The following is a 21,201-nucleotide window of genomic DNA, read 5'->3' as shown; positions in this document are numbered from 1 at the left end:
CCCTTTTCCCTGCAGACTTATGTTTGGACTTAGTCCACAGACAGATGGTATGTTTCCTGTCTCCAGGATCATTCTGAGGGTTATGTGAGTGTGGGACAGCCAACCGTTTCATATTTGCAATCTACACTGAGAACTGCCCTGTCAGTAATTTGTCAAGGATAATTGAGAAACTCACGTGTCAGATCTCACAGTGCTCCTGGGGGAAACCGTGAAACCCAAGTGTGCTGTTAGGGAAGGGACTGGGTCCTGATAGAGTGTTCACCTGTCTAGTGCTGGTCAGTCACACAAGGTCATGCTCTCTGCCCTGCAGTGTCTGCCTCAACCTCCGTGGCAAAGAGTTGAACCTGTAGCCTTACACCCGCAACCTGTTCCTCTGGGTACTCTGCATCCTGGGATGAAGCCACAAATTCCAGGAGCTATTTCCACACAAAGACAGTAAACCAGTTTTTGGTCCTTGGCAAGCTAGTTTTTGCTGAACCGAGTCTTAGCTTTATGCCTTTAGGGATAGTCCTGATGACTAACAGGGACAGACCAGTAAGACCATTACTGTACTGGCTGGGAGATGCTGTGATCAGGTTACCTGCATCGTTAATTTCTTAGGAGGAGGAGCTATGGGGAAATTTCTCTCAGGCCTACGTAGCTGTCCTTCTAAGCAACTGATTTGTTTTCAGCTTATGGACACTCCTTTTTTTAATTGGAGGGTAATTGCATTACCATATTGGATTAGTTTCTGTTGCACAACAAGCTGAGTCACATATATCCCCTCCTTCCCGCCCTGCTAGGCCATCACAGAGCACCGAGCTGAGCTCCTTGTGCTATGAAAGCAGCTTCCTGTTCTGTTTTTCACAGGGTAGTGTGTACATGTCAATGCTCCTCTCTCGGTTCATCCCACCTGCTCCTTTCCCCGCAGTGATGTGGATACTTCTGAGTAACGATTACTTCCTCTCTGTGTTGGCAAGTAGGAAGATCAGAGGTATTTTACCCCCTTGGCCCTAGTAAAGTCTAGAAGACCTTGCAGCATGTGTGAGGCTACTGACATACTTCTGGCTTGCTTCTTTGTTCTCTCCTTCCCCCTGATGTCTTCCTTAGGTGTGATATACTGCTTTTAAAAATATGTAAATGGCTTCAGTTTATTGTTTATGGACTGAGGCCGGTGTGGATTCAGAAAGCCTCTTCAGAGTTAACTGAGGGATGGTGACCCGATATTGTGGTAAAAAGTCACGACCGACTGCTGCATTTTGCCCACGGTTAGTGCTCCGTTTTTTCCAACGATTAAATTGGAGGAGAAAAACGAAAAACTCTTCCCTCCCCACTGTCTTCTTTTGGCTTTAAATGTTCTTTTGGGTAGTTCTGAGGTGGAACTAGAAGCTTTGTGGGATTTATGTTTTACATTTGGAGAGACGCTGTGTTTGGTAAATGCTGCTTCCCCTGAGGAGACAGCTGAGTGAGTCTTTGAACATATACATCTTTCCATTTAAAAAATGGGACCAGGAATAAACAACTTTTCTGTGCAACAGCAGCCACTTCCTTCTCTGGTTTCCAGGGCATGGTTTCTCCATAGGACCAACATTAGTAGGTCAAATGACCAAAGCCTTTTTGACGGTGTCTGTGTCTACAGTACGGGAAGGTCCCTGAACCTGTCTTTAAGAGAGCTTAGCCGAGAAGAGACAAAACTGAAACTCATTTTCTGTGGTCTTTCTCGGACATAACTTTCATGCTGGTGAAAAAACTGTTCCATTGGTAGGAGGTCACATTTCATCCACATAATATATATGGATCAGATTGGAAGAGAGTGTCCTAGTAGTAAGCTGTGAACTTGGATTAGGCGAAAATTCTGAATACATGGTATGGAAACTTTTCACCACTTCTGTAATTTCTCTAAAGTCTCATTTAAATGATCAGATCTGACCCAAAACATTTAGTGAATAACATAAACGTATCTTACAAAATTATTTAAAAAGTTGTAACGTACAGGTAACCTTTAAGACTGAAAGGAATACCATAGTGTAAAAACATGAAGGACTCTTGCTACATGGAAAGAAATGTCTACTTTTTTATCTTCTGAAGAATACATTTAGCTACAGGGCTAGTTTCTAATGAATAGCATAAATTCAAAGGTACATTAATAATGCTGTGTGTACATGTGTGTGCTCTGTCATGTCTGACTCTTTGCGACCCCAAGGACTACAGCCTGCCAGGCTCCTCGGTCCATCGGATTTTCCAGGCAAGATACTGGACTGGGTTGCCACTTCCTCCTCCAGGAGATCTTCCCGACCCAGGGATCAAACCCTGCACTGGCAGGTGGGTTTTTCTTACTGCTGCGCCACCTGGGAAACACACATTAACATGCTATTGCCCTTTAAGGTCAATTTACACCCGATCTTGATAAAATAGTTCCAAAATACAAAGAGAAACCTGTTTAAGAAATTTAAAATGTGGCAAGCTAGAAAAGGTTCAACATTTTCTGCCAGTGGAAAGAGAGAAAAAGGCATTCAACTAATTGGCTCCAGCTGAGCCTTCCATTTTTGTTCCAATCATAAGCCCAACACAGGTGACAAGGCCTTGGCAAAAGCACCTTCGGTGTGAACACCGCTGATCACTGTGGGGTCCAGGTCACAGCTTGGGGGAGGGGTCTGCCCTTGAGCAGTCTCGTGCCCGGAAGCCTTGGTGCCATCTGAGGGCCCCCAGGGGTTCAGTGGACTTTACACTTTGCCATGTTAGGCAGTGAAGCCAGAGCTCTTCCAGTGAATGAAGAATAGGCTCTTATGAGTTCCTAGTTTAGCCAGACAGGAGCTGTTAGACATCCAGGGAGAAGGTGCTCTTACACTTGGTGCTGTTTGGGGACACTATCAGTGCTGAGAAGGTGGGTCAGTGAATATTTACTTGTAATAGCAGCCTCAGCGGTCATGGTGGCTCTGTTCTAGCCATTCAGAGAAGAGTGAGAAAGGCCAGACATGAGGGTACGTTTTAGAGAACAAGCATCTTGTAACTCGAACTTAGTGGAGTGCATTAACTTTTTTCCCTTCCCTCTGGACTCACGCGCTTACGAATCATACCAAGTAGGAACACCTCAAATTTTTATCTGTGAGCTCAGATTTATAAAATGGAGCAAATATGTTACCTCACCACTTTTGAACTGTTTAGGGGCTTCCCTGGTGGCTCAGCTGGTAAAGAATCTGCCTGCAGTGTGGGAGACCTGGGTTTGATCCCTGGGTTGGGAAGATCCCCTGGAGAAGAGAAAGGCTACCCACTCCAGTATTCTGGCCTGGAGAATTCCATGGACTGTATAGTCCACGGGGTCGCAGAGTTGGACACGACTGAGTGACTTTCACTTTTCACATGTGCTCTAAGCATGTGCTTGACTCTGTGGGTAAAGAAGCCACTTGCAAGGCAGGAGACACGGGTTCAATCCCTGGGGTCAGGAAGATCCCCTGGAGGAGGAAATGGCAACCCATTCCAGTATTCTTGCCTGGAGAATCCCATGGACAGAGGAGCCTGGCAGATTACTTGTCCATAGTATTAGACACAGCTGAGTGACTGAACATAAACAAACAAACAAAAAAAAATTTCCCAACCCAGGTCACTGTGGCTCAGACTTCCATCACGAAAGTACCCTGTGGAGTAATGTGTGAATGGAGAGCAGTGGTGATAGCTCTGTGATCTTCCTGCTTCAAGGGCCTAAAGGCAAATGAATGGGAAAGAGTTGCCAAGGGCAGTACAGACACAAAACTGGCCTCTAGGTGGTGCTTGAAAGCAGGTTCAGGAAGGCTGGCATCCTGCGGGATGAACTCCAGTAACCTGCAAGCTCCTGGGCTAAGTCTTCTGCAGACTGGAACCTGTTCTACTGGGTGTCCAGGGGGGCACTGGGCCAGTTTGAATACATTTCTTCAGTTATTCCTGCAAGGTATGTATTCCATCTATGTTTGTCAGCTATCACTGTTAAAGTCAGCAAACTGGAGAAAATACACTTAACCAAAGAGCTTTTGCCAATTGCAGGTCATTTTGCCACAAAGCTTTACTTCAAAACATCTACCTGCTTTTGCCCAGCCCCTGTGTTGTCCAGATGGGAGCGAAGACTTCGTTGGCTTGCAAGTGGAATGTCTCCTAAAGGGGGATTCTTGGTGAAAGTCGCTCAGTCGTGTCCGACTCTTTGCGACCCCATGGACTGTAGCCTGCCAGGCTCCTCTGTCCATGGGGATTCTCCAGGCAAGAAAACTGGAGTGGGTTTCCATGCTCTCCTCCAGGGGATCTTCCCAACCCAGGGATTGAACCCAGGTCTCCCACATTGCAGGCAGATTCTTCACCATCTAAGCCACCAGAAAAGCCTGTTTTTTTTTTAAAAAAAAAAAAATTGTAGAATTTTTAAACAGTGGTATAGCTGCTACATTTGATTTAAATATTAACCTGTAATTCCTGCTAAAACATTTGCCATCAATGAAAAGAAGCCACCCCCTCCCCATGTAAAACCATGTGGACTTTGTGTGAAATTTACATAAAGAATGTTAGTATAAACATGCTCACTCAAAAGGACCCCTGTAGCATAAAAATTTAAGACTCTATAGAACCAGGCTGATTTTAACATATACTTTTTTTTATTAAATATGTAAAAAGATAAACGCAAGTCAAGTTATTCACATAATCAGAGACAAAAAACTAATCTACCATGCGACAATAGATGGGTAATGTAAAATGAATGTGATACATCTGAATAAGACCTTTTCATCTATTATGTCATTACTTATCTATATTTATAATTAACAATACATATGTTTACATTCCTTTCAGTTTACATTTAATATATAACAAAAGCTTTATGGTGTACTATTTAGTAAAAGGAATCTGAATGCATATTAAACCTTAACGGAATAATGGAAATACTCACCAGGGGAGGGAGGAGTTCCTGGTTCCCTTCTGGAGTTTACTTCTCTCGAGTCAACGGGGTGTCTCTTTTTTCTGCTGTTTTCTCTTTACCCCCTGCTTCAATCACTTCCTACCTGATGTGAGCAGTGGACATACTATAATCAGCTGTGGCGGGTGTGAAGGGGACACTAAGACCCAAGTCGAGTGGATGCTTCTCAGCCCAGCATGAGGATGGGTGACGAGGGCGGGGGACTGGCTGCCGAGACGATGATGGGGTAGTCATCAGGGAGAAAGGAGCAGTCCTGCGAAATAAGAGGTGAGCTGCACTACAGGCTGGGGTGCAGACAAAGAGGACTGAGAAACTTAGCTGTCAAAGATTCCCCGAGGCACCAGTGATGTCCCGTGTGGTGGAAGACGCCCTAGGTGGAGGCAGAAAGGGAAGTATATAGCTCCTCTCTAAATAAACCAAGAGTCTGCCCCAAGACACTGGGAAGGAAGCGGGAATAGGATGACTGGCGAAGGTTATCTTTGGCCAGTATGTTAATAGGCAAGAAAGCTGGGGATCTAGGGAGGAACGGAGTGGCTGAGTGTCACTGGGGAGGCTTGTGCACACTACCCAGTAATCACCCTCATGATGGGCACGTGGGTCCTGCCCTACCTGGCACTGGGTGTTACTGACGTGTCCGGGGCAAGCAAAGAACCGCCCGGGAACCACTGAAGTGTCACCTGCAGGGAACTACTTATTGTGCCTCTTCACCAGAGCTGTTTAAAAAGAAGGAAACTCAGTGAGTGTGCCAGGCTTGGGAGGGGACACGCCGTGAAGCACGATGCTGCGTATAGCACGACCACGCCCTGCAACCAGGTGTGGGAGGACGTCACCGCAGAGAGCCAGGCTGGATTCCAGCCTGAGAGAAATGAGTTGTCGCCGAGGCGCAGAGCAAGCAGGAGAGAGAAGAAAGGGAAACCAAGCTCCATGGAACAGCTGTCCACTTCTGCACAGTGTCCTGTAACAACCTCAAAAATACAAGCAATCCTTTTCACGTGTTAACTCGATAAATACCACTCTGCCGCTAAAGATCTGAGAAGACTCCTTTTGGTGGAAAGCTTCAAGGCTAGAATTTAGAATTTGTATTTCATCAGTTAATAAAGAAATGTCAAAGCTTTATGAGACATGATTCAGAAATTTATTTGAAGCTTTTTCAGTTAAGAGGAAAGTGGAGGGGCACACTTGTTTTTTGTTGCACCTGCTAAGTCAAATAACAAGTGAAAGAAAATCTAAAGTTAGAAACCAAGTGAAATGAATGATCCAGGGAGGGAAACCATCTTTCAGAGGAGTGGTTGGGGGGGGGGGGGGGGCAAAGATTTGGAAAGATACTAAGAAAATGTGCAAATATTAGTTTAAAAAAAATAAGGAATGCTTTTAATTCATTCATGTTTCCGCTATTTATGAATTGCCACGGTCTAGCGAAGGTCAATGACAAGGAGGGCCATCGTACTGAAGAGGGGGAATTCCTTATTCCAGAAGGCATTGGGAGTCAGATTTTTCTGTGCTGTCTTCCAGTGTCAACACCAGACTTCAGAAGCAGGGTTCTCCCTTGGGCTTACACTCCTATCATAAGGTCGTCACTCCAGGCCTTCCAGCAAGTGTGTGGCATGCCCAGGGCTGCAGACCCTGAAGTCATTCTTTAGGAGGAACCCCCTAGTGTGGATGACAGGGCTGGGGCTAAAACCCACACGAAGAGGCAGGAAGGACCTGTGCCCATGCAGACCCCCTCTGACTGCAGACACCCGATGACAGCTTTTAGGGAGAGTGGCTGCCCACCAAAGAGGACCCTGAGAAAGAAAACAGCGTGAGAACCTGGGGGGTGGGGGGGGGGCGGGGCGGGGGCGGAAGCAGTTGGAGGGCCAAGTCGAGATGGTGTTCTCCTTGAGTGAAGTCTTTCCAAACTAACAACATACTGTGTGGTTGTCTAACGTGCTGATGGATGAACACTGCTAGGCCCTGAAGTCCTAGTTTTGATGCCCTTTTTTCTTCCCTTTTGTTTATGAGTGGAGGGAGAAACTGACTCTGTGTGTTTCCCCATGAAACAAGTCACTGTCATATGGCTTTCATATCAAGTTATCTCTTTCCCTTTGTTCCAATTTATTATTTGACCAAATTTATGTTCACAGAGGTTAGACTTGCAAACATCAAAGCACCACAAATGTGTGTGACATCTAGTGACACTGGGTTGAGAAATGCCAATATAAATACCATATATCAAATTACCATTGTTTCACACCAGGATAAAAAGGGAACGGTGGTGGTGGTGGTGGTGGTGGTGGTGGTGGTAGGGTTGGGGAGAAGTTGTTCTGGAAAGAAATGCAAAGAGCAGAACCAATCTCAAGCAGCCAAGTTGGGAAGTTGAAGGTGTGTGACCCCCGGGATGTCTCGGGCAGGCCGCCCATGGCCGCCGCTAGTGTGTCTTGGCAAAGGAAATGGGACCCGAGCGCGGTGCTGGCGTGGGCGCTGGCGCGATGATGTAACAGCAGACTGGGAACGACTGGTTTCTGATGAGCTTGAGGCCACACGTGTTCCAATTCTCCGGAAGAGAAGTTCCCACCAAAACGGAAGTGTGGAGAGCTGCCGGGACGGTTCAGTACTCTTCCTGCTGCTGGGGCTGCTGCTCGTGGACTTGCTCCTCTGCTTCCGGCTCCTCCGGGTGGCCCTCCTGCGGGGGCGAGAGGGGCCGGGGGCGAGGTTTCAACTGATAGAGCTCACGGCCGGCGGCCCCGCCGTTACTGCGCGGCACGGCGTCTCCATGGCGCGAGCCACGCGGAGCCCCCCTGCTCCCAGAAGCCAAGGCACACAGACGGACGCCTTCCCGTCCCCCGCCCCTTCAAAGTTCGGATCCTTCTAGAACACAGCCAGCAGGCTTTGTGCACCGCATTTTCCTTCTGTCCACTTTGGAAGCACAGCCTCACAGACCGTATGACATACTTTCCCACCCTCCGGAAGACAGTAAAGCAAAGGACCCAGGAGTGTTGTGATGACCAGGGGTGAGCCTGCTGTGACAGGGTCCTGAGCCCCAGGACCCCAAGGCTGACCGAGGGCTCCATCTCCTGCCCTGCTCTTCCTCCTCACCTGGTAGCGTGTGTGCTTGAAGCAGACCCTTTGTTAGAACCCGTTATTCCTCTGATGTGGAGAAGCAGCTTGTCAAGAGTGGTCAGGTAAAGAAAAGGGTGACAGCTACGGTTCCGGGCTGCCCCCGGACAGGCGGTTTCCCCATCAAGGGAGCGCAGGAGTTGAGCTCCTTCCAGCCATCTATTTTGGGTACCTGAGGCACTTTTTGCTTACTTTTGATGGTTGAGGTGTTCCTCCACTTGGTTCCAAATGACCTACTTACTACTTGCCTTTAACCCAGGGAAATCACATTGTGAACACCAACTTGGGGGAATACCAACCTTGGTCAACCATACCTGCAAATCTTTTAATTTTCTGACCTCTCAAATAATAATCAGCTCTTTGTTACTCAAACAGAGGGAGTGCAGCTGATCAACAGGGTCGACTGCTGCCTCCAGAATGCACAACGCTTTGCAATGCAGTCGGGAGCACCCGCTGGGACACACAGACACACTCGTGTTCTCTCACACTTTGCACACCTCCTTCCTGTCTGGCCCTATTCCCTTTAGCCCAGGATGAATCTCTCAAAATCCAACTCAAACACAGCAGGATCATCTCCCCAGGCCCCAGAGACAGGATTCTCTTTCCTTCTTGCAACAGTTTGCTTATGCCTTGGCTGTAAAACTTTGATTTGTAATCTTGCTTGTCTTGAGCCTTGTGACCTCATCCAGTGGATCCTGAGGCTCCAGAAGTTGGGACAGGGCCTCAGCCATCTGTGTCAGACCGCACATATGTGTACAACTCTTGTGCACATGTGTCAGGAGGAGGACATCAGAGAGGGTGCCACAACAGAAACAGACTATCAGCCAAGATCACGTTATCACTTATCTTTTGAGAGGCAGCATTAATGTCAAGGTTATAAGCATGGAGTTTGTCTCCCAGATCCATTATTTACAAGCTGAGTGACTTCGGGTGACTTAACTGCTGTGTGCCTTGGTTTTCTCATCTGTAAAATGGGTGACAGACCAAAAGTGCCCATTTAACAGTTTTCAGTGAGTGTCACTGATCACTAAATCAATGGAGTCAATGAATTCAACAGAGGGCTCTGAGTTAACATAGGTAAAGTGCCTAAAAGAGTGTTTGGCACGTAAGTGTGAGCTGTGATTATTTTTTTCTTGGAAGGAGAAAACTCATTGGAATATATTTTAGAAAGAAGAATGATTTTTTTAAAAGTAATCTTTTCTACAACAGGAGGAGAAAATGACTCCATATTGAAGACTTAGGTTCAAATCTAGCACCATCCCTTGCTGGACAGGGGTCAAGATGCACATGAAATATTCGGTCTCCCTACAACTACACCTATCATTATACCCAACACGGCTCCACCTCTGAAGCATGAAGATCCCGCTCCTCCTCTGCCCACACCTGCTGTCCTTCGGGACCCCTCACTCCTTAATCCCTTAACCGCCATGTCCTTTGACCTCAGAGCCCTGAGCCCTCCTTTACTCCAGGCTCTGCCAGTTCTTCCCCAGGCCGGCCCGGCAGCATCCTCCTCATGGCTCTGTACCCCCCGCTCTGCACAGAGTTAGGGCCTCATGGACAGAGGCAGCCTCCCACCCTCCTGGGAGCAGAAGAGCACTTCCTGCTGGGATCGGACAGGGAGGGGGAGCCACTGGCCGCCTCCAGTCTGGGAGCAAAGAAGGGAAGTCCTGCTCCTGGGAGCTGACCACCAGGGGTGGTGGACCAGGGACCCCCGTGTCTGCTCTGCTGCATGCTCCTGTCCATGCCTCCCTCACTGCCTTCACCCCAGAATAGGCTGCTTCTCTGAGCTTTACGCTCATGCTTCCATCAGGGTGCACACTGTGTGTGTGTGCGTGTGTGCATGCGTGCCTCCGCTGTCTGGCTACAAGGTTGACTTGCAGACTCAAGCTTACTCTACTCGATGTCTCCAGCGGGACTCTGAGCCTCTGAGTCCCCCAGGCGTTAGAGATCTTGTTTGATTCATCACCCTAACTTTAAAGAGTTAGCTGCTTCCATATCACATCGCCCGGGCTTCAGCTGGTTTCAAGTGTGCTTTTCTTACACAACTGTTTTTGTGAGTGTTAGGCAGTTGGTGGGAAGATCGCAGAAATGAGGCTCTATTTGACAGTTTACAGGAAATCCTGTTTGCTCACACCAGGACTGGGAGTCAACTGTGGGATGATGGATTTAACCCCGGACTGGAAGTCGGAAGAGGTGGACTCAAGGAACCGTGGGCCTGTCACACCAGCGGCGGGCCGAGAAACCCACTCACTGGGTTAGGCCCCTCCCCAGGCCTGCTTTCCACACTTGCTGAGCAAGGGGGTGGGTGTGGTGTCCCGGCCTAGGCCTCAGGTCACCCCTCACTCACGGGGCACCCCTGTGAGGTCACACATCTCATCGGTAGGAGCCTCGGACCCCAGAGCACTCTTCTTACTGGGTAACGCGGGTGTGAAGGGCAAACGTCCTGTGCTACCAATGGATTGCTAACCCCTGGGGTGCAAATGAAGGTGCCCTGAAGGCCTGGCAGGACACACCCGTCACACGTCACCATGGGGAGCTCCCAGCCCGCTGTGCCATGGAGGCGCTCATGCTCAAAGATGATCTTTCTCTTCTGCCCCACTCAAGAGGGAGGAACTCAACTGCACAGGCGAGGAGGAGGCCAGGCAAAACCTAGGTCAAATACGTGACTCAAGCACTGGGACGCCACCTGCTTAATTAAATCTAACATCTGCATGTCAGTCCATCACCACTTCCTAAATGATTAGCTGTCAGCGGCTGCTTTGGAGTTCCTTATTCTTTCAATGATCAACAGAAGGAGAAGCGAGCTGCAAGTCAGCCCTGGAGGGGGCTCCAGGATACTGTGGCGCGGAGAGCGGGGGCGCCTCCCACCTTCCTAGATGGAGGCTCATCCGCCACTCCTACACCAGCTCATCCAGCTGTTCTTTTCTCTGCTTTGTTCGTGCTGTTTCCTCTGCAGAAAAAAACACTCCCTGTCCTGAGCTCTGTAACTGGTCACATTCCTCGTCATCTTTCAACATCCAACACAAATGTCATCTTCTCTGTGAAGTCCCAGCCTGTCCCTTCAGGCTGTCTTTATGTGCACCCCACACAAGTTTATTTATGTCTCCATTACTGCATTTATCACAGCCTGACATATCCCAGTCGGTGGTGTCCACATTCTGTCTCTCTCGCCAGGGCAGCAAGCTCTGCGAAGGCAGGGGCTGTGTCTGCCTTCTGAACATACCCAATGCTGCGTCCAGTGACAGAAACACAGGCTGAATCCAAAACACGTGGGTGGAGCTGGGGACGTAGCTTAAGCCATTCCACCCAAAGTGGCTTCTGGGACAGGACCGCAGGAAACATGTGCCTCTGTATTAGCAGGTGACCCTCTGCTGACAGAAGCACAGGGCAGCAGCTACCCAAGGACTAAGCCCAGACACCTGTGGCCCCAAGCCAAGTATTAAAGATGATGAGAATCATCAAGACAGGAACTGGACAGCAAGCTGGCCATCTGCTCTGGAAACTTCCATGAGGTTTCTACGACTGCAAAGTGAACTGCCTCTGTTTACTTCTATACTCCACGAACTCATCTGCATGTCTACATCTTCCAAACATGTTATTCTAGGATCAGCTGACTATAAGAATCAAAGACCAGCCAAGGTGAAATAAAGACTGAGGGAGGAGACCTCTCCACCTGCAGTGCCAGTGCAGGGTCCGTCTGTGGTTAACTGCCGAGCAGACCCTCAGCGCAGCCTGATTCCTCAGCACCTCTCCCACTTCCAGGAGGAAGGCAACCAGAAATCTCCGCCTCTCGGAGGTACAAAGAAGGCAGGCCAGCAGTGACAGGAGTAAAGTGCTGGCATTTTTTCCCAGACACCATATGCATCATGGCTGCATGTCCAGCCAGGACTGAAGTGTGTGAATGGCCTGAAAACAGGATGCAGTGTCAGGGTGAAGCACAGTGGGGGAGAAAGGAGGCTTCTGGTGCTTTCGGGGTGGGTGCAGTAGACTGTCACATTCTAAACAAGGACACCTGGCATATTCCAGCGGATCCTCTATAGAACACTCAGCATAGCCTGAAATGTTTCTTTAGGAGCTGTCCAGACCCAGAGTTGCATGAGAAGTTACCTTGGAATGAGAAAAATTAAGGCAGCAACTGCGTTTGAAGTTGCTGAGCCCATTGTTCCCCAACTGACACCTTTCCTAGGCAAGGGTGGAAGCTTTTTTTCAAAAAAAATTTTGTTTTTGGCTGCACTGGGACTTTGTTGCTGTGCGCAGGCTCTAGTTGAGGTGCACAGGTTGCTCCTAGCGGCGACTTCTCTTGCCGTGGAGCAGGGGCTCTAGAGCACAGGCTCAGTAGCTGTGGTGCACAGGCTTAGCTGCTCTGAGACATGTGGGGTCTTCCCAGATCAGGGATCAAACCCACGTCTCCTGCATCGACAGGTGGATTTCTCTACCACTGAGCCACCAGGAAAGCCCAAGTGTAAACTTTTTAAAGGCTTACTCCCTTAAAGGTAGAACCTGGATAAGCTGGGAGGCGGCCACAGAAACAGGATTCGTTATGCTCAGGGAGGGAGGCAAACCTCGATGAGTCTAGGGTGTCTAGGATGGTTCTGTGAACCTCTAGGAAGAAAAGCAGAGAGCAGAGCAGGATGAGCACTCCTGAGCCCCTCCCCGTCCACTGCTAAGAAGTGTCATGTGTACACGTGTGTGCAGTAAGGGAAATACCCTGCAGTGTCCTGGCACACAGCAGTCACTCCCATCTTTCTAGATAGAAACCAAAGTGTTTTTTTTTTTTTTTAAAAAGGGTCTTGTCACATTTTAAACAAGGACACCTGGCATATTCCAGCTGATCCTCTATGGAAAACTCAGCATAGCCTGAACTGTTTCTTTTGGAGCTGTCCAGACTCAGAGTTGCATGAGAAGTTATCCTGGAATGAGAAAAATTAAGGCAGCAACTGGGTTTGAAGGTTTTGCTCTGGTCACCCACACACGTAGTTTGTGTTGTCTATCTTCTAGATTCCAGAGGCCTGGTTATTTACTGCCTCTAAATCTCTTCCCGGACTTCAGATGCTCCTCAGCACACACCCGGCAGCAAGGCCACTGTCTGTCTCTCTCCTCCCGACCACGTTTCTCCCTCTCTGACGACATCAGCATCATCTCAGCCAGAACAACAAAGGTGGCTCTGATGATGCTGCCAGCCAGAAGAAAATGGACGTTCTCGGTGGATGCTGAATTAACAGGAAGCCTAGTGGCCAGAATGATACTTTTGAAGGTGCCAAACAACAAAATGAGATGAAGGGAGTCGTTTGAGAAAACCCAGGAAGGAATTTGACTAATTCCTTCTTCACGTACAGAACATGGGCAACTCAATACTGTCAATTAGACAAAGTCTATCCTGTAGTTCCCCTATGTGGTACTACCTTCACTTTTGCCTTCCCCCATAACATCCAATATACTGAGAAGAGGGAACACAGTCCTCAAGATTTTGGGGCTCTGAGTTAGTGAAATCTGGGTAGTGATGGAGTGTACTAAGGGTGGATCACTGGACAAGTAATTTTATCTGTGACGCAGAGATAAGTAATAGTACACAACGTAAAAGGATGTGGTGAGAAATGTATTTAGAACACGAATGTAGTATCTAGCACGTGCTAAATGTGCAATGTCAGCTATCACTACTGTTCCTATTTAAAAGGCATTCCTATTTAAAATATTCCCTGTTTAAAAGGTGGTTCAGGCTTGCAGAAGGGAGGGCATGAACTTAGCGCTGGAGTTCAAGAGCAAATTATGATGCTTATTTGCTTGGGAATGTTCTTTAATCTCTCTGCCGCCTTAGTTTCTCTCATCTGTAAAATGGGATAACACCCCTATCTACTTAATTCTCTGGAGAATTAGAGGAGCTGACACATGGAAAGCCCTTGGCTCCTCCCCCTCATCTCCCATGCTAGAGTTTTGGAAAGGCCCTGCTAATAAACCCATTAGCCTCCATGACTGATGATGTGTTGAAATATTACTTCTTTGTGGGGAGGCAGGGTGTGTGTTCATTGCTCATACTCTGCAGAATGGCTCGCTGAAGCCAGACCTCAGCAAGCTGGTGCTGGTGTGTATGCTGGGGGTGGGGGTGGGGAGTGGTGGTAGAAATGGTCCAACAGAAGCTGAGTATGTAGTCATGGAGGAAGACACCCCTGAACTCTCTCCCCAAGCCAAGAGCTCTTGCCCACGGCCAGCCCTCATGTCATCAGCCAGGAAGTGGGAGGCCCGGCTAACCCTTAATTTGGAGTTTGCTTGTTGGTGTTCCTACACAAGGACTCCTCCTTGGGACAAGATCTGGCTGGAGGATAGGAGCAGAAGGCTCTTCCTCCTGCTGGCAGCGTGGTGGGAAGGTTCCATCCTGCAAGATGCCCTGCTCCCGTGAGCAGGCACCACCCTGGATGGCCGCAGCACAGTTCACTCTGGCTCATGGAACCACACAGACATCAGGTTCTGCCTCAAACAAGCTTGTGAAGACAGTAACCACAACTCATCTAGTGCCTGACGGATGACAAAGCAGTCTGTATACACAGAACGTCATGGAAACGCCACTCGGGTGGTGCAGAGACACTGGCAGAAGGACGCCGGCCACCTGCCCGGCTCCCCTGCCGTCCACGCTGCCCCTGGGGGCCTGGCTCCCCTGCCGTCCACCACATCCAGGGGGCCCAGCTCCCCTGCCGTCCAGTGCACGGGAGTCCGGCTCCCCTGCCATCCACGCCGCCCCCGGGGGCCTGGCTCCCCTGCCGTCCACCACATCCAGGGGGCCCAGCTCCCCTGCCATCCACGCCGCCCCCGGGGGCCTGGCTCCCCTGCCGTCCACTATATCCAGGGGGCCCATCTCCCCTTTCCCCCCACAGCGGCCCCGGGGGGCCCGGCTCCCCTGCCGTCCGGAAGGCGAAGCCCCACTGGGCTCCCAGTCCCGCTGCAGGGGCTTCTCCCGCCCTGTCCAGGCGGGCGTGGGGTGACCCGCCCTGGGCTCTACCGTTCATCCTGCCCCCCCCCCGCCTTGTTCCCGAGACTCCCGCTCCTCCGCATGCCTGCTTCCCATCCCCGGATGGAGCCACCGCCCGGGTGCCCCCTCAGCACATTCACTCATGGGGAGCAACCCCGGGCCTCCCCGCGGAGGAGGCCTGCTGGAGTATCTTCCCACAGAAGGCCTTCTCACGATGCTACTCTGCGCTGACAGCCAGCCAGGAAGGAAAAACCAGACAGCCGTGGGGGCTGACGGGGACGGGAAGAGCATCGACATTAATGTTTCCTTTCACCACACCCTGCTCCGTCATGAAGAAAGAAGAATCTCTACACACACTCTTACTGCTCATTTGCTCGGGGAGCTGAAAACCACTTGAGGCTGCGCAAGCCTGTTTCTCTCAACCCAAGGCCCCTCGGCCCCGCCCCCCACGACTGGTGACGTCCACTCCTCTCTTCCGGGATTTAGGAATGCCAGTCCCCTCCACAGGGTGAGCGGGTGAGGGTCATGCCGAACCCTCTGGAAACACCGCATGCCCCGGCTGAGCTCACTGAGCCCCGGGGCGGGCTCTGAAGGTACAGCCATCACTGCGCCGTGACCAAGAGCATCGCTCTAGACCACGAGCATCCGCGTTCTGCTCACACTCACGTGTTCGTCCGAAGCGTAGAGGACTTCCATTAGTCGCTGCACGAGGTCGTCGTTTTCCTGCCCGTGTTCCTGGCAGAGGAGCTCAATCTCTCTCAACTTTCCGAAGTAGAAATCCCTTTCTTTTTCCACGCCTTCCAGGGCAAGTTTTAACGAATGTACCTGGCGAGGGTGGGGAAGGTGGAAAAGAAAACCCTCAAAAAATACAGCATTAAGAAATAAGTGACCAAGCATGCCTGCGTATAAGGATGCGAAGCATGAAAAGACAGATGTGCAAAAATGAGATGTGCAACAATAATGGATGGGCAGGTCCAGGGAGAGACAAGGGGCTGCTACTGGAGCCCGAGCCTGGGCCCGGGAACCCAACTGCAGCAGCACGTCTGTCACTCCTGTCAGCTGAGCGTTTATAATAACCTCAGGCCTGGGATCCTTCCTCAGGAGACAGTTCCACCTGGGCTCCGAGTCAGCCTTCCTTTCCCGCTGACATGGGCAGGGGCACACCTTCCCCCCAACTCGTGGGTCCTCTACAGGGAGGGGGGATGAGAGGGCAGGGGGACAGGGCAGGCTGCGGACCCTCCTTTTTTTCTTCACGTCACTTGCATGGAGAGCTGCCTTCAGCTTTGGAGCCCCAGTTCCCGACCCAAACTGGACAAATGCTTCTACGGGGAGCCAGGGGCTTGGCTGCACAGGGAAGACAGGGCGAGACTATCAGCAGGCTGAGTGGATCTGCCTCAATCCCTGCAGGTCTCGCTTCGACCTCATCACAGCAGAGGTGATAGTGTGGAAGCCCCATTCCCTCAGGAGAACAGTCCTCATTCCCTTTATTCTCCCTTGCGTATGAGGATGAGTCCGACAGAGCCATCACCTGGGCTGAAGAAACCCGGAAGGGCATGTAGACAGACCTGGTCTCAAATTCCAGGCTGCAGGCCCAGCAGCCCCACACAGGCCCAAACCATCACCCCCTCCTGCTCTCGGAAAATCCCTCAATTTTTTTGAACCCTTTGAGCAGTTATAAATTTATGCAAAGAACATCTTGAGGAGGTAAACTAGGTCTTTCACGGTCCTCCTCAGGTGTAACCTCTCTCTCAGTATATGAAAAATCACCCTTAACAGGTTTCAAAGACCATATTTGGAATGGAAAAGGTTTCTAGTAACTCCAGGCCTCTGTATGTGCTATTTATCTGCCTGGAGTTATTGATTCATTGAAAGAGATACTCGGCACATGCAGTGGCCCTCTCCTCATGCACCTGGCAAACCCGAATCCATCCAGCAAGACTCCAGGGTACGGGTCTTCCTCAGAGTTAACCCCACCGACGCCCTCACGCAGCTGCTCACAAGGCAGAGGAGGAGGGACTTCCCTGGTGGGTCCAGTGGCTAACACTCCGTGCTCCCAATGCAGGGGGCCAGAGATCGATCCCTGGTCAGGGAACTAGATCACACAGGCTACAACTAAGAGTTTAAATGCTGCAACTAAAAATCCTGCATGCGGCAACAAATACCCAGTGCAGCCAAACAAACAAATAACGAAAAACACAAGGGTGATGGAGGATCATCAGCTTCTGACTTTAACTCTTCTTTCTGATAATAATAAGGCATTGTGGCTAGTGCTCAGTCATGTCTGACTATTTGTGACCCCATGGACTGGAGCCCGCCAGGCTCCTCTGTCCACGGATGTTCGTAAAAACTGAAGGTAACCTAGTTGCCTGAATTCCAGGAAAAAAAAAAAACCCTCTTGACTCTGGCATCCTCCTCCCCAGACCTGACCACAGGTCCATCTCAAGCCTGCACTGGTGTCAGTGGACTGGTCTGTGGAGCTCAGGAATCTGCTGTCTGCCAGGGGCCCCTCCCTTGACCATGCAAGAAGGGTCTCTGGATGCCTCTACCCCATGGAAACCACAGGTTCGTCTGCCTCTTGACTGGTGTGGTCTGTGCAGTGAACAAAGAGCTGAGGCTCAGTAGAAACACCCAGCCCAGATCAGCTTTTGTGGCTATTCCAGGTGCATCAGGTAATACATGCAGCTATAAACATTCCCTGGTAAAAACAGGATCTAAATTATCAGTTGGAGAAGGGGACACCATTTTCACAGTCCCACTCTGACATGTCAGAGCAGGAGCCTGAATGGCAGAGGGCCAGGGATGCAGCCTGGAGGAGAGTCAAGTTCTTTTCTCCTGATTCTCCACCACCCAGGTGTCCACACACTGCAGATCTGCCCAGCCTTCCTGTCTGAGCCACAGACAGGGTCTGCGAGGGCTAGCCAGGCCCACGCTCCTCGGCCTGCGGTTCCCAAGCATGGCAGGGACCCACCCCGAGGCCCCTGATTATTTCAGTCATGTCTTTCCCTCCCCCGATTCATTTCTATCACTGACACTGTCCGGCACAGTGGTGCTTTCAGAGCATGTCACGGGAGACAGCCCGCATCAAGGCATGAGACCGAGTACGTGAGAATTCTTAAAGTCCATGGCACTTGTCACCCTGGCTGTTACCCCTGCTATCTGCTCTTTGGCCTGGGCCCCGTCACTCAGCCCTTCCTCGTCTTCATGTCCTCAGTTCTAACACAGGATGCCTGTGTGCGGCTCCCCACCAGCTTCAGGGGGGCACCTTGTAGGCTTTGGGGACAGAAAATGGAGGGAGCGCTAACACAGCCTTGGAAGCAACTGGCGGGGCTGCTCAATAAGCGGTGGGTGAAAGAAGGCTCACAATGTAGGAGGTATCCGACATTCCCTCCGGGGGACAGACAGAGGTACGGGGACAGATGGAGGTACGGGCACAATGCTTTTCCGTGTGTGGGCATTGGGGGCGGCCCGGGGGCGAGGCCTTTGCAGTAATGCAGGAATCACAGCCGGGGGAGGAATACCACTGGAACGCACTTCTCTCTGCTGTCTTCTTGAAAGTGGTGTTACCAATGGAAGGACAGTTTAGTTTCCCTGGTGGCTCAGTGGTAAACAATCTGCCTGCCAATGCAGGAGATGTGGGTTTGATCTCTGGGTCGGGAAGATCCCCTAGGGTAAGAAATGGCTACCCACTCCAGTATTCTTGCTTGGGAAATCCCATGGACAGAGGAGGCTGGGGGACTACAGTCTGTGGAGTTGCAAAAGAGCTAGACATGACTTACTGACTGAGCATGCACGGTTTCGCTGAAGCTTCGCAGAGGGCATGGGCCCTCAGGGCTCCGGGGCTCTGGGTGAGCTCTTGGGAGCCTAGAACCAGCCCCAGGAGAGGAAGTGGGGCTGGTAGGCCCAGAGGGGCAGGTGGGATCCAAGGTTCCCAGGCGGTTCTACTTTGAGTTACAAGGTTGGGAACCTGAATGTGGTAGAGGTAGATGATGAGGAAGCATGAGATAATAGAGCTATTAAGAGAATCTGAGTTCCTAAGGAGAAAGGGGTATAAATCTAAGGTATTACAGACCCATGCCTGACCCTCTTCGCATAGAGCCTCAGGCATGTGGCTCCAGGCTAATTAGCGCTGGCCTAACCACCTCCTATCCTGGAAGAACTCATTAGGGACATGGTATAAGGGCTCAAACTGAGAATCAGCAGGTAATTAGAACTTTCCACAGTTTCGAAACCAAAGTCCTACCCACCGGATGACTTAAGGTTTTACCTTTTTCATTAAAGTGTTCAGAATTGTAAAGAAACACCCTCGTTAGGCAACTGCTGGCTTTTAAACCAGATCCTTGTTTGCAAATATACAATTATCTCAAAAACTGTTTCCAGATTCTTGCTGGCTCATCAAGAATCAGATTAATCACCAGGATTGGGCCAGTGAGTGGCTGGGAACAGCCTGAGGACCTGGAATAAAGGCTCCTGTCCCAGCGGTGGGGGTGTGCTTATATGCTTAGTTGCTCAGTTGTGTGACCCCACGGACTGTAGCCCACCAGGCTTCTCTGTCCATGGGGATTCTCCAGGCTAGAATACTGGAGTGGGTAGTCTATCCCTTCTCCAGGGGATCTTCCTGACCCAGGAATCAAACCAGGGTCTCTGGCATTGCAGGCAGATTCTTTACCAGCTGAGCAACCAGGAAAGCCCAGGAGTGGGGGTGGCCAGGATAAAAGACTCTCCTCCCAACTCAGGGTGGGCGTTTTCTACACCGGGTCCTGAGCTCCCAGTTGTCATATTACATTTTTGTTTTGAAGTTTGCGATTAGAGTAAGCTATTTCTTTTTCTTTCTTTCTTTAAACTGGAGGATATACTTTACCACACTGTGATGATTTTTGTCCTATATCAACATGAATCAGCCACAGGCATACATGTGTTCCCACCCTCTCCCCACAACTTCCCTCCCAACTCCATCCCTCCAGACTACTAGAGAGCACTGGCTTTGGGTACCCTCAGTGGGAGTTTGATGTATGTCATAACTTTTTAAACTATGTATGCTGTGCTGTGCTAAGTCGCTTCAGTCATGTCCAACTATCTGTGACCCTATGGACTGAAGCCTGCCAGGCTCCTCGGTCCATGGGATTGTCCAGGCGAGAATACTGGAGTGGGTTGCCGTGCCCTCCTCCGGGGGATCTTTCTGACCCAGGGATGGAACCAGTGTCTCTCCTGCATTGGGAGGCAGGTTCTTTACCACTAGGCCCATCTGGAAAGCCCCTTAAGCTATGTATACACTTAGGCAAAGTTAGCTATTGTTGATTAGGAAGCATATGTAAGCTTTCATATTGAATATTTCAAAGACAGCAGAGATAGATTACTGCAATCCCAGGGATGGCAGATAAAAAAGAAAAGTTCTAATTCACTGTGGCCTTTCCGACCCCCCCACTCCCGGGTTCAGTGCTCCTGCGTACGTTCACTCTTGTGGGAAGGGCTCGGTGTTTGGCTTTTGCTGGTGAAACAGCTGGTGGTGTGTGTCTGTCTGTCTGTAAGTTCAGCGAGGGAAGGGAAGTTCTCTGTCTTGCTGCCACTTTATAATCAGCATCAAACAGACTGTCTGTCACATTGAACAGGCTTAACTGATGGTTGCTGAAAGAAAGGAGGAAGGGAGGGAGACTAACCCTTGATGCCTGTAACACAATCTAGACTGGGTCAAAGTGGCCGTGGTCTAGCCTGGAGCTCCTAACGGCACTGAGGTGTGTGTTTGTGGGGTGTGGCTGGCGGGGGGCGGGGGCGGTGGTTAGCCTGCCCGCTTGCATTTACTTGAGGCTGCCTCATCTGTCCTCCTGTCTCAGTGTATTTTTGTTGTTGGTAGTCGCTCAGTTGTGTCTGACTCTTTTCGACCCTATAGACTGTAGCCCGCCAGGTTCCTCGGTCCATAGCATTTCCCAAGCAAGAATACTGGAGTGGGTTGCCATTTCCTTCTCTAGGGGATCTTCCCAACCCAGGGATCGAACCCATATCCCCTGCTTGGCAGGCAGATTCTTTACCACTGAGCCACCTGGGAAGCTGTTCTCTCAATGTGCAGCTATGAGATTGGTAACTTTTATTGACAACGGGCCACTGATTTTATCCACCCCACTAGTTCCTTTCATTCTGACTCGGCTGAAGCCACTGGGTCCCTCCGCTCCCCATCCCAGGCCCAGAGGGTCTGCTCATCTCACCCTCATACCTATCACTGCTCCCACAGACTGGGCAGGAG

General features: G+C 50.4%; 1 protein-coding gene across 3 annotated transcripts in view; it reads right to left on the bottom strand.

Annotated features, from left to right (window-relative positions):
• Positions 1-4,570: 4,570 nt before the first annotated feature.
• The window catches only part of MAPRE2 (microtubule associated protein RP/EB family member 2), a 179,570-nt gene continuing 162,939 nt past the window's right edge, over positions 4,571-21,201 (bottom strand). For all 3 annotated transcript variants that reach the window (XM_020887039.2, XM_020887037.2, XM_020887036.2), the window contains 2 exons: positions 15,633-15,791; positions 4,571-7,571 (listed from right to left, as the gene is read on the bottom strand). In XM_020887039.2, coding sequence (XP_020742698.1) covers positions 7,497-7,571; positions 15,633-15,791 — 234 coding nt within the window. In that variant the 3' untranslated portion in view covers positions 4,571-7,496. The remainder of the gene's footprint in view (positions 7,572-15,632; positions 15,792-21,201) is intronic.

Source organism: Odocoileus virginianus, chromosome 22 (genome assembly GCF_023699985.2).
Source record: "Odocoileus virginianus isolate 20LAN1187 ecotype Illinois chromosome 22, Ovbor_1.2, whole genome shotgun sequence".
Lineage (NCBI taxonomy): Eukaryota > Metazoa > Chordata > Mammalia > Artiodactyla > Cervidae > Odocoileus > Odocoileus virginianus.
This window is presented reverse-complemented; position numbering and strand designations above follow the sequence as displayed.